Source organism: Sesamum indicum, linkage group LG2 (assembly GCF_026168435.1).
Source record: "Sesamum indicum cultivar Baizhima isolate 11 linkage group LG2, ASM2616843v1, whole genome shotgun sequence".
In the NCBI taxonomy this organism is placed as follows: Eukaryota; Viridiplantae; Streptophyta; class Magnoliopsida; order Lamiales; family Pedaliaceae; genus Sesamum; species Sesamum indicum.
This window is the reverse complement of record NC_142658.1, coordinates 17204692-17217592: the sequence shown is the minus strand read 5'-3', so window position 1 is coordinate 17217592 and position 12901 is coordinate 17204692. Positions and strand designations below refer to the sequence as shown.

At 32.0% G+C, this 12901-nt stretch overlaps 2 protein-coding genes across 2 annotated transcripts; one reads left to right on the top strand and one right to left on the bottom strand.

Annotated features, from left to right (window-relative positions):
• Positions 1–1030: 1030 nt before the first annotated feature.
• On the top strand, positions 1031–2048 carry LOC105156002 (ribosome maturation factor). The gene is made up of 3 exons (XM_011072013.3): positions 1031–1413; positions 1520–1564; positions 1679–2048. Exons 1-3 carry the CDS (start codon positions 1140–1142, stop codon positions 1807–1809), a joined length of 450 nt encoding a protein of 149 aa, XP_011070315.2. The 5' UTR covers positions 1031–1139; the 3' UTR covers positions 1810–2048.
• A 2093-nt stretch (positions 2049–4141) lies between these two features.
• On the bottom strand, positions 4142–10108 carry LOC105156000 (binding partner of ACD11 1). Its single transcript, XM_020691909.2, has 5 exons — positions 9945–10108; positions 6942–7045; positions 6784–6859; positions 5131–5214; positions 4142–5055 (listed from the first exon to the last, which is right to left on the bottom strand). Exons 1-5 carry the CDS (start codon positions 9948–9950, stop codon positions 4477–4479), a joined length of 849 nt encoding a protein of 282 aa, XP_020547568.1. The 5' UTR covers positions 9951–10108; the 3' UTR covers positions 4142–4476.
• Positions 10109–12901: the final 2793 nt, after the last annotated feature.

The window sequence follows — 12901 nt, the reverse complement described above, 5'->3', positions numbered from 1 at the left end:
CATGTCTTTGGCATCATAAATTCTTTATAAAAATATTTATTAATTACGATAAATTGCAGCAAGCTTTCCTGAAATATAGTATAATTATAAATACTTCATTGTTTGGGAATTCATCAATACCATTGATTTAAGGATGTCCAATAATTAACCCATTCCGTTAATTTCTTTAAGGTTTTCATCTATTATGGAAAATTTGATCGAAATACATTCGTGGAGTATAAACTATAATGTTACTATTTTTTTAAAAAAAAAATTTATGAACTAAGGCTTCGTTTACTTTGAATATCCGATCAGCTGAGTTATTCCATATTTATCTTTAATTAAATGAATGATAAAAAAATTCTTGAATTAATCATAAGTTGTTTTATTAAATGTATTATTCCATCAAGATAAAATTTACTCATGTATTTACTTTGATTTTTTATACTTGGATTCAGTGGAGAAATTACTATTAAACCCTTTGACATGTATTAAAGACATAAATATTATGGGCAAAATTGAGAAATGACACGCTTACCTGGTTGGTTGTGGCGGTGGTTGTTAGTATTACTCATTCCATCTCTCTACGCTGGACGAGTTATGTAAATGGAACAGTGATTAATACAGAGAATTGATTTATACCGGATTCTATACATTAAAGTAAACATTATATTAACCTATAATTATTCTTTTATATCCAGGCATATACATCAAAGTAAATGGAGCTTATGTGGGAAATTTTTTTTTATAATTTCTTGAAAATTTTCATCCAATTCGTCCAATACTTTTATAATTTCAATTGAAAAAAATACAATAAAAGTAAAGATTGACAATTTTAAGCCCGCATCTAAGAATTAAAGAATTTTATCAAAAATATTAGAGTATAAATAATTTTTTAAATAATAAAAAATATTTATAATTATTTCAAATTTTATTATATATCCATTAATATAGAATATAGAATAATTTAAATTTTGAGATGAGAAAAAAAGGGAATAGGGGTAGAGGTTTGAGTAAATGAGTGAACAAAGAGTGAGTAATAACAAGTGTTGTGAATCAGTGGTCAATTCATAACAGCAACGAGAAAGAGAAACAACAACAACAGCTATCAAAAACCAAACCCCTCTCTCTCTCTCTCTCTCTCTCTCTCTCTCTCGAACATGCAGAGGCAGTCGCTGGGCTCACCATCGTCAAAGCTGGTACAAGATGAGCGGCAAACCCAGAAGCAATTCCCCTCTTCTTCTTCTTCTTCTTCTTCTTCTTCTTCACATCTCTCCACCATTAATGGAGAAGAGTACTGCAAGGTAGAAGAGGAAGAGCTGAAGAAGATGATGAGACTGAAGCCGCCCCACACCTACATTCACATCATCCCAATGCTCACTCTCCTCTGCTTCCTCATTCTCTACCTCTCCTCCCACGACCCTTCTCCCAATGGTACCTTTTTCCTTCACTTTTTATACGATTTTTCTCGATGAAAATTTCAACGTTTTAAGCCTATTTGGTTTCTGCGTTTTTTTGGTTTATTTGTGGTGGGGTTCAGATTTAGCTGAGTTCAATACCTTGAAGACTTTCCCCAATCGCGCAGGTGAACAACTCAATTTCCTTGGAATTTCCCCCTTTCATCTCTCAAATGAAGACACTTTTATTATATCAAAAAAACCAGAGAGTTTTAGGGTTTTGTTTTTTCTCCTTTTTCCAGAATCAGAAGACAATATTTCAGAACTGAAGGGCATAATGGAGATAAGAAAAGGCGACGTGCTGGCGCTACGGAGCTTGAAGAACTCGGCGGCCAAACACCGCCGGCTCCACCGCAAAATCCCCCGGTTTTAGCCCCATTTTCTGCTCACTCACTCTCTCTCTCTCTCTTTCATTAATACTTTTAAATTTTTTCCTACTTAATTTCTTCACAACTCCATCTGTATTTAATCTGTGATTATAAGCGCACCTTTTTTCCCCACAGATTTTTTGCGAAAAATTCCGTCGGTGGGATTTGCTCTTTTCTTTTTTAATTGTTATTTTTGTTAAAAAAAATTCTGATGAAATTGATGGAAAATTTCAACTATTAGCAATCTACACGTGTAATATTCGTTTGCATACATTTCTTATACAAAATATATATATATGGTGACGTGGATATGGAGGGGTTTAATTCAGATGGAATTTGATAAAATCTAAGCTAATTATATAATAACTATTATATATTTATCTTGTGATCAGGAAGATTAATTGATTTAGTTCGATCGAGTCTGATTTAAATAAAAAAAAATGCTAATCAATTTGGGTCAATGTTTATGATAAGAATGTGATGGTAAACAAATCATATTTAATTGAAATTGATCGATAAAAATTCATTTGATCTCGACTTTGTAAACTCAACAAGTTAAACTTGAACATAAAAAATCTTTTAAATAAACTTTGGAGCTTAGAGTTCGATTCCATTAGTATAAAAATAATAAATATATTAAAATTATTTGAATTATATTTATGAGTTAAATTAAGCTAATAATAAAAATGAATTCAAATACAAATTTGAATATTGAGCTCTACTCAAATTAATGAATTGATATGTTACTTTCTTGACTAATAGGAGGTACATTAGTTTTGTAATTAGTTTTGTAATGATGTTGATATTTTTAGGGGTATGTGTAATTATTTAAAAATTAGGGATAGATTGTATAAATATGGTATAGATTAAGGGATTAATATGTAATTAATCCTAATTATTATTATTATTGGGTGGTGGGGTATTGTGAATGGGAAACAGCTGGAATAGGACCGTTACAGAGCACGCCTCGTGCCGCGGTTGGAATTCGCCACCTCTTAACTCTTTTGGTTATAGATAGAGTGGAAAAGTGAGTGTGTGCATTTATATTTGAAGATATTAGCTGTCCATCACACACCTCTCTACGTCTCAATTAATGTAACAATGCCTCATTTGTCATTAACTTGTTAATTAATTATGTGGCCCCATAAATATGAAACAATATTTAAAAAACAAATTAAAATTAATATTATGGAAAATAAATATAAATGAATTTGTAATTAAATTAACTATATACCAATGAAAATGATGATAAGGGTTATATTAATTCTTAATTATAAAGATTTTTTAAATTAATTTCAAGGTGTAAATAGTTAATTTAGTTGGTACAGTAGTATATATCTTGTGATCAAATTGATGACCATGTTCTGGCCAATCAAATCATGCTGTGTTGTCGTGCATTCAAGTCAATCAAATTGTGCCACGTTAAATAATTATATGTACGTTCAATTCAAATCAAGATGAATAATTTGAAATATATCTTTTTTACTACAAATATAATATCAAATTAACAAATCGTGTTATGTTTAATATTTGATGCATTTCTTTTTTTTTTTAAAATTAAATTATAAACAAAATATCGAATGTGTTCAAGTATATCATAATTTTTCTTCTTCGACATTTATATAAAAGAGCGAAAAAGTAATGCATTAATATTTGGAATGAGCTGTGTGTTACAAATTTTGAGAATTTTTATCGAAGTATATAAATATCTTATAAGATGTTTAAAAGTTTATATGTTTTTTAAAATTATTGACGATTTTTTTTCAAAAGAGTTTATAAGATCCTAAAATAAGATATTTTAAATCTTATAACATCTTTAAAAATAAATTAACTTACCTAATTTCTCTTAAAATATCTTATAAGCTCTATATAATTAAAATTCCAAAAGAAAAAACAAACCCTCAAAATTTGACTATATTCCAGTTTTGACCTTCATGGTATCTAATAAAATCAGAAGGTGGTTGTATTCTAAACAAGATCAAAGGGTCTTATAGTTCCTAAATGATCTAACCACTATTCACATCACGTTACACAAAAATTAAGAAATTTAAAATATTCAAAACTATTCATACTTCTATAAGATAGAAATATAGATAATCGTACACAGTTAGGTTCGAACACAAAATCTCCCATAAGAAATTGTGAGCATAAACTGTTGCGGGGCCTCTCGAGAGACGATTCTACTAAAATTTGTTCATTTCCACACTTTTCTTTTCCACATTTTATGATAAACACTGTATTTCATATCGATCATTAAAGGACCTTCAAGTCAATACCGGCTTCAAATAATGTTCTCATCACCTCAGCCAAAATGAACCTTCGCAGTAAGAGACAAGATTAAGATGATAAAATGCCACAGAGATATCAATCCAAAAGGAATATAAGCAATCATGACATGTTTCAAGTGAGCCCGAGTGTATTGCCCATCGTAACTACATGGGAGAAGGCTAATTACTCGAGTCAATTCAAGATTCAAGACCAGCAATCTATTATGGATTTGAGTTGTGACTTGATGTATATTTCTAGAGCTACAAACAAGACACTGAACAAAGTCATCTTAAACACATAATAAAATGCATTTTTCCAGACTCACCACATCCAGTGATTTGGTGAATTAGTATAAAGGACTGCAGGACCCGAGCACCATGAAAATGTTTACTGAGGCAAAGAAATCAGAGAATTAAACCAGGTACTGAAGCAGGCTTGGATGAATGCTGTTCTCTAGAATCAGGTGATTTAGGAGACTCAGATAGATGAACTTGAGCAAAGTCATCCACCATTTTTCTTCTCTGCTCATCCTCAACCATTCCAACTTTTTCCTTTGTCTTTTGGCCGACTTCCCCGGCTGCCTTAGTGACTTTGCTAAAAGCACCCGTTACCCATGTCGTACCAGTGAGGATATATCTGTTCTTCATAATGGCGGATCCAGCATTACTAACTGTTTGCTCGGCAGCAGCAAATGCTGATTTTGCTTTCTCAGAAACATGGAGTTTCTCATCTACTTCACGCACTTTATCGTTCACTATGGAAGTACCAATAGATATCTTCTCAGTCAGTCCAATTTTTTTATCAAATGACGCAACTTTAGCACTTGCTGTGGAAGTTAATTGATGCTTCTCATCAAAAGACTTCGCCTTGTTGACAGCATCTTTACCTAAGATAAAACCCTTTGCAAGCATGCTGCTCACAACATCCTCCGCCTTCTGGAAAGCAGATTCAGCACCCCCTCCAGTTTTTCCCTCTGAAGGCTGCTAAGTGTTGGGCAGCATCAGGTAAGAAAATGCATTATAATTAATTGGAAAGCATAATATTTAAGAATATATTACCAAGAGTGGTGCAGAGGCAGCTGGAGGGAGCTTGTAATCTGGGTCCAGAGCAATATCCACGGTCATGTCCACAATGGTTGCACCCTAAAATTGATATGAAAAAGTCTAATAAATTAGAATTGCATGCTAGCTATGTTCAAGATATTTGTAAAACAAAATTGCGTTTTTCAAAGATGTGTTAATAGCAACCTATAGAAACATAGAAAATACCTCATAGGAGATGGAAAGAAGTTCATCCTTAGACATTAAAATCATTAATTTTTCATGAATATAGGAGAAACACTTTCGAAAATAAGATTGCAAAGCAACAAAGGTAAGGTGACATTCAAGATTGAACTAACATTCCAGGTATTAAGTCATTGAGTTAATTTGTGAACCATTAGCAAAGAAATGGAACATAACTTATGGGTCAATGATACAAGGTTATTGGAAATTATTTGTCAGTTAATAGATTTAAATTTTCCATACACAAATAACAAGAGAAGGACCTCAAAATGGTTGTCATGATTCTCTAAAAGGCAAATGTAATACAGTTCACAGAGGCATATATGCAACTCTATTGATTGCCCTCATGGCACTTTTATCTAACTTAAGTTGGTCATAGATGATGATATTGTGCACGGTTTCTAGTACTCTAGGTCACCCAACTTCAAATCAGTTCACAATAAGGAAAGCGGTACTGTGGGCTCACTTGTTTTGAACATTTATGCGAAAGTTTTTTTTTTTTTTTTTTTTGGGGGGGGGTGGCAGGTAAAAAAAAGATTGAAATAACTATCCTTGGTTACTACCTTTTCAATCCGGAGTCCATGATAATGAATTATCTCTAAAATATCTCTGAGCACAACTTGAAGTCATAACTAATGACTTAATACATGCTTGAACAAGTAGCACATAGATCATCATTATCACTTACCAATTCCTATACCTTGAAGATAATCTTAATTCCTACTTACACTACAAAAGTTGAGCTTCAACCAAAAGACATATTGCCCAAGATTAATTTATCCCTTGTCCCAATTATAAAATTAAGTTAAATATTGATAAACAGTGATTTGTCCTAGAAAATAATTTTACTGACTTCTTATTTTCTGGTATGAAGCTTTTGTAACACATCATATGCATTTCGAAGGCGTTGATTCAAGAGCAAGATAACAACAGTTAAATTTATGGTCATTTAAGACTTTGGGTATCGCGTCACAGGAGTTTATCTTTAGCTCACCCAGAATGTACTATTCTTCATATCAAAATAGTAATTTTATTTCCCCATTTCTTACGGTTCTTTTTCCAAGAAGGATTCACGATACAATCATCATAATGTGAACAAACTCTAGTTTCAGGAACAAATAAAACAGTGTTTCCACATTACTGAGATATCCGCCTATCCCTTCCTTCAAATGAAATTAAAGATACCAAGCAGAAGCAAGAAAATCATAATATTAATTTTGAGAATTATGACAATAGAAAGCAAGATAACATAAACAAAATGAATCGAAAAGACAAACCTTCACAAAAATATATTAGACAAAAGTTGTAGGAGTCATATCATTAGAAGAAATACAAATTTGACAAGGATGACGAGAAAAGCAAAATGCAACCATCCGAAAAGAACACAGGTGAAGTAGAATTAAGGAATCATAAGAGAGAGAAAATCACCGAAAGAAGAACTGCTGTCTCTGCTCCCTGTGCATCCTTGAAGGTAACAAATGCAAGTTGACACCTCTCAGTATCACTGCATAAGCATAGGAAATTTATAGTCAGTATGAGCATGCGTATACTCAAAGAGAAGGAAACACCAAACCGATTAAAGTAACCTTCGCATCTCAACATATTCGATATCACCAGAAAAAGAGAAGAACTCTTTGATGTCACGCTCGGATGCCCCCAAAGAGAGATTGCTGACCTTGACTGTTTTGATCTAAAACATCAAAATAGGTAGACATCATTAGGTAAATAGCGATATCTACTTTTTATTAGACTAAGTTTGCTCTGATAGTATACTTTTGTTGGTATTTGCCTAAATTAATCTTATAACTAACTTAAATCTTGACTTTGATAATATTTTAAGATAATAATTTGTATTAGTATGAAAGTTTGATATTCTTAAATTTCATATTATTTGATTTTATGATATTCATTGGACTACATAAAGTCATTTCTAGAATTACTAAATTTCTAATTGGTTTTCTATTTCAATTTTTATATATGCCTTGACATCATTTTGTTTTGAGAAATGCATATACCTAACATACATTTATATTTGTATATTATATATGCTAGACATCACTATATCTTTATATACATATATGTGTAGTGCTACAAAGCATATAAGCTTGATCTCTTTCATGTTTCTTAACTTCTAGAGAGGACAAAAATATAAAGAATATAATTACGTTCATATGACTTGAATTTAGTCAAAAATAAGTTAAACTTGGTTAAGTAATGGACTGTAAGGCGTAAAACTGATAATAAAATTATTTTTAAGATTTTAAATCAGACTTATTAAAAGTAATACTCATATTACTTTAAATAAATATACTTAGATAAGTAAAAAATGATAGCATTAAAAAATTAATCTGTTTATAACTTTTTTCACATAGAGTGCGCATGAACTGCAACCTATAATATGATTCGTTAAGATAATTTATGGAAAAACTTAGTTTAAGGAAAACTTTAAGTTAGACTTATAAACTAATTAGCTCGAATACCAATTTTGTTCTATTCTTTTTTTTTTTTTTTTTTTTTTTGGTAGTACAAAAGCAGAATTTCTTTTCTATATATTATTTGAGTCATTCATGCAACAAAGAAACCATAATAACAACACATTTGCAGTAGAACTGTAGAAGTATTATCAATATAACAACTGCCTTTTGTTACAAACAACGCAAGTTCAAAAGTGAAAGATAAAAGTTTAATTATTCATGAATTAAGATCAATATAAGGAATATAATAATAGAGTCTAGCTAAGTTAAGAATGATTGTAAGAACCAAACATTTTGTCAAAATATGAAAAACATAACAAAAGTTTTACACGCATACAATGCTCTTCAAACTACAAGTATAAATTTAAAATTGTCAATCTCGTAGTACATAGAACTTTTTAATGAAAAAATTACCTACTAGAAGAAATTGACGAGTAGATTCAAGAAAAAATATTATTCTAAAAAGAAAGCGCAAATGCCAGAAAAAATTTGTGCATATCTAGTACGTTTTCTATGTCTGGATATATTTGTACATATAATTATATGCACTAAGAATCGAGAAGAACTAAATAAAATGAAAAATTAAAAAATAAAATAAGCATAGATATACATGAGTAAGTAAATCTCTTGATCATAGAAGTAATTTCAACCAAGTTATTATTAACTACATCAAAAGCACGAAATTATTCCAATAGTGCAAATATATTAATCTCAATAACTTTAAGAATTTGAATACAGTACTAATATATCTTATTGTTGTTTATTCATAGTTTTTGTTACAATAAATAAAACATTTCATGATTCATAAATTATATTTAACACTATATACAAACTTAATATGCTTGTAAGAGCATTTGTGACCAGCACAACACATATACCTTTCACTAGTTTAAGAATGTACACAAACAAGGGACACTAATATACAAGAAGGGATGTGTGTCAACATTACATGTGACAATGGCTTTGTGAATCCAAAATGTTACATATCATAGGCATCAAATAATTTGGATGTAGTACAGTTCAGCAATCATGGAGGGCAATTAAACCTCCAGCTTACCTTTAACATAGGATACCACCACCAACTTATAAAGAATCTCTCCATAATCCACACCTAAGGTTTGACTTGGATAATGGAAAATTTTAAATAGTTCTATTATGGATTCTTATACAAGAATATGGGTGGTGACCATTTATAGATATCTTATTGCTAGCTCCATGTCGTTGAATACTTTACAGAACATCTTTGTGATAGAAAGCAATTTGCATTTATAGTTTATACACAACAAATAATGCTCTTTTGTTGATCACTTAAAAATCATGATATGAACACAACAAGATTTACATCCATGGGACTCACTGAAATCAAAAGCACCTTCAAATCAAAGGATGTTAGGTCTATATAGTACACCAACCAACTTAGCTTACACTATCTTGTAGAGATAATGCTTTCTTTATTAAAAAATCATGTGTTTATCGTGTATAAATTCCAAATATCATCAAGTGTAGGTAAGTGCGGAATGCGGGATTTCTGCTTCACTTGAGGTAATGAACGGAGGTGGTAGACATAAATATACTAGAGTGGTTTTCCTAGCCACCGCTTCCTTAATTCTGACTTTCTTTTGCTCTATATGAACCCCAGATTTAATGCATTAGCCCCCCTTGGTCAAAAGGAAAGCAATATGACAATAGCATATTTCAGTGATTCGAGTAATCCAGACCAAAAAAGACTATCACACATTCACTAAACACACCCAGATCCTGCAAATCTATATCGGTGTTAGTCTGTATGAGTGGATCCAAATTGCACTCGCATATACCTCGCCGTCAATCACTTCAATTTACTTCAGGAGACAAATAAATAAATTTACATTCACAGAACACCTGACTCAGGTATATAAAATTCCACAATTTCCAAATGCATAAGACACTCCACCAAACCCAAGCAAAAACCTCAAACAGATCAACAGATTCTACACCAATCAAATCGAAGTACACTACACAGCAATCAGTAACACAAAATCAAAAAACCCCAATATTTCATACCACGAAGACAAGCAAGCAATCAAAAAACAAAGACATAAAGACCAGCAAAACGAAGTCGATGCATCTACTCACCGACATGGCAGCTGCTGTTTCAAGAAATATATGAGAAAAATCGAATGAGAAATATGGATACTGAGTTCAAACTTGAAAAGGGCTTAGAACTTAAGAAGCCGACGGCAGAGGAATGGCGTTGACGGGGCCGTAGAATATGCAACACCAAATGAGAAAATGATAATTTTATAAATTTTTTTCTTACAGCCCGACACGCGGTTCGAACTTCTAGGGTGGGTCCTGCTTGTTTATTGCTCCCGACTCCCAAGAACACGATTACTAAACTAATCTCTTATCTTTCTCCTTGATTGATGAGAACGCGTTTGTGCCGTTGCACGTTTTATCCTCATAATAACAATGTGGATTCACGTTCTAGTGTTTTGGTTTTCAAGTTATGAACTTTCAATCATTTTAAGTGAGGATGATGTTTTGATTATTTAGTAAATTTGATTCTTATATAAATATTTAAGTCCAAAAGGAGGATTTTCTTTTTTTTTTTTTTGAAATATTTGAATGTTTAAGAAAGTATTTGTAGAATAATAAGTTCTAGTATATGTTTGTGGGTGACTTTACGTACAAAATTACAATACATATTCGAATGTAAAATATTTTTAAAAAAATTCAAAGCATGTATCATAGGTAAAAGTTTCATATTCGAACCCGTAGCTTTCTTAACCAAAATATATGCCACCCGATTAGCCTCTCGGTGACAAAAAATCAACTGTGGCTTTGAAAATCAATCAAGCCCTTTGAGCATGATTTTTAATAAATAATTTCAATTTTGCTCTTTCATTTACATACATACGAAAATTTTCTTTTGTTATTGTCCTTTTTTATGGAATAGCAAACATTGGACAAGCTACATGCATGAAATGTCTAAATCCGGGATTCTCGACCATTTTAAATGGGAGCTCATCTGCAACCAACACGTAAGATAAAACTTCTCTAATTTTCTCTTGATCAAATTTCTAATTAACAAGATGGGCTCTCTCTTGCCTAAACGAGTTGATTGAAAAGACAATCTAGCTTGATTTGTGGAAATTTTATGAGGTTTATTCTTGCAGGATTCGAAGTGGTTCTTCAGAAGCCTGGTTCCATGTAATTTTGGATCGGCTTTGGTTTTTCCACTATAATACATGCATCTAGTCTTTTGAACTTTATCTTTTTCACAATGAAATTTATGAAAATGATCCTACCAAAGTGATCTAGAAGTCACTGCTCTCTTTTATCTTTTCTTAGAATTAAGTAGAATGTCATCATCATTCCCTGACATACCCATACCCTTATCAATATCACAACCATGCTCAAAGTCAAGATTATCAACATGATGACCATTGACCTGGTTTGAACAATGTTTGTGCCTTGAGCATCTGATAAGTCTACAAGATTGAGATTGAGAATTTAACATCTAGAATGAAATAAAACCAAAAAAGAAACAAGTCTCGATCAAAAGTTAAGTAGCTTTAAAGCAATCTAATGAAACATCAATAACATTTCAAAGCCATGCATTTAAAGCAAATTGATAGGTAAAACATAAATAATTATGGTCGGTATATATATATGAAGGACTCCAGTAATGAGATGACAACCATCAGATATAGCAATTTCCAATATTCAAATAATTTCAAAGATAACCTAGCCTAATAAAAACATAATGTAATAGTTTATATCATGTAATGAAATCTGTTGATTTAGTAAAGAAAAAATACCCACAACCACAAGCCTACAACACACATATCATATCCGTGCTTTCGACCTAAATGACTAGAACAAACTAGAAACAACATGAAAAGCTGAGTAATTTAGTTGCAGATATTTGATATTGTTCTTGGACTATTATATTATGCACCGAGATGGCCAAATTCCATTTATCTAAGATTCAAAGTCTCAAATCATTTCACATATAAATTTGTGAAAAATATACGAGAAAAAAAAAAAAAGAACCCTCAAAGGACAACTTGGGATAGGAGGGTCGACTTACTCGTGATCAATTGGTCGACGGCAACGACTTTTGATTCTTCTTGTAAGAGAAAACGGAAGGACTAAAAAGAGAAGTGTTAAATGGGTTTTTCAAAAAATTTGGAGGAGTAAACATTTGAACTAAAGAGAGAAGAGTTCAATGGGTTTCTCAATAAACAACCCCCTCCCCCCTTTTCCCTTTTTAATTGAGTATCCAATCGGGTAATTCGGGTTAGATTTTAAAACATGAGCCCAATTCGATATAAAATAGTTGGTTTTATGATATCCAAATCGGCCATAAAATCCTAACCACCAAACCCTTTTCATCGAATCCAATCAGGTGGGGTCGGGTCGGAGCCCGATTAACTCGATTTGGACACCCACCTCTAAGCATAGGCAATAGATCTACATATAGCTCTCCACATTTACAAAAAGATTATAACATTGCCCAACATAGTGTGTAGCATTTCAAACCCATCAGTCTTAGTCTCATATACTAATTCAAAACTAGAAATACAAAAATCTTACCGATGCATATGGCATAAACTTTATAGAATTTGAAATAAAAACACTCACTAAAAAGAGGCATACTAAAATCTAACAAAATGAGGCGATCAACAGGAAATAACCCAACAAGACCCCGAAGAACTGAGATTCTAAGTTGAAGCAAGTCTACCTGCATTTTTTGCCGACGAGAAACACAACACTGTACCACCTTCACCTTTGTTTCCAAAATTGCTTTCTACTGTGCACAACTTGTTACCAATGTGGAAATAGGGCCAAAACTGATTTTTTGCTGCAATAGGTAGAAGTGAAATTTAATAAGGACAAAGTAGTGATCTCATGTCCAATTTAAGGGCCTTGAAGGTCTTTTAATATGGAGCATCTCACTTGAATTGGACCAGTACTTCATTTGGTTTAATGCAACATGAAGAACATAAGCCAGATGATGTGACAGGAAGATCTAGGATGTAGAAGACCACCATGAGTGATTCGATAAATTTGGATGAATATGGATA

Excerpts from the sequence above, each read along its gene's own strand:
- LOC105156002 (XM_011072013.3), top strand. The coding sequence starts at position 1,140 with ATGCAGAGGCAGTCGCTGGGCTCACCATCGTCAAAGCTGGTACAAGAT. Across the intron at positions 1,414-1,519 it reads CCACGACCCTTCTCCCAATG|ATTTAGCTGAGTTCAATACC; the intron begins GTACCTTTTTCC and ends GGTGGGGTTCAG. Across the intron at positions 1,565-1,678 it reads GACTTTCCCCAATCGCGCAG|AATCAGAAGACAATATTTCA; the intron begins GTGAACAACTCA and ends TCCTTTTTCCAG.
- LOC105156000 (XM_020691909.2), bottom strand. Across the intron at positions 5,215-6,783 it reads AGACAGCAGTTCTTCTTTCG|GGTGCAACCATTGTGGACAT; the intron begins GTGATTTTCTCT and ends TATCAATTTTAG. Across the intron at positions 5,056-5,130 it reads CTGCCTCTGCACCACTCTTG|CAGCCTTCAGAGGGAAAAAC; the intron begins GTAATATATTCT and ends CCCAACACTTAG.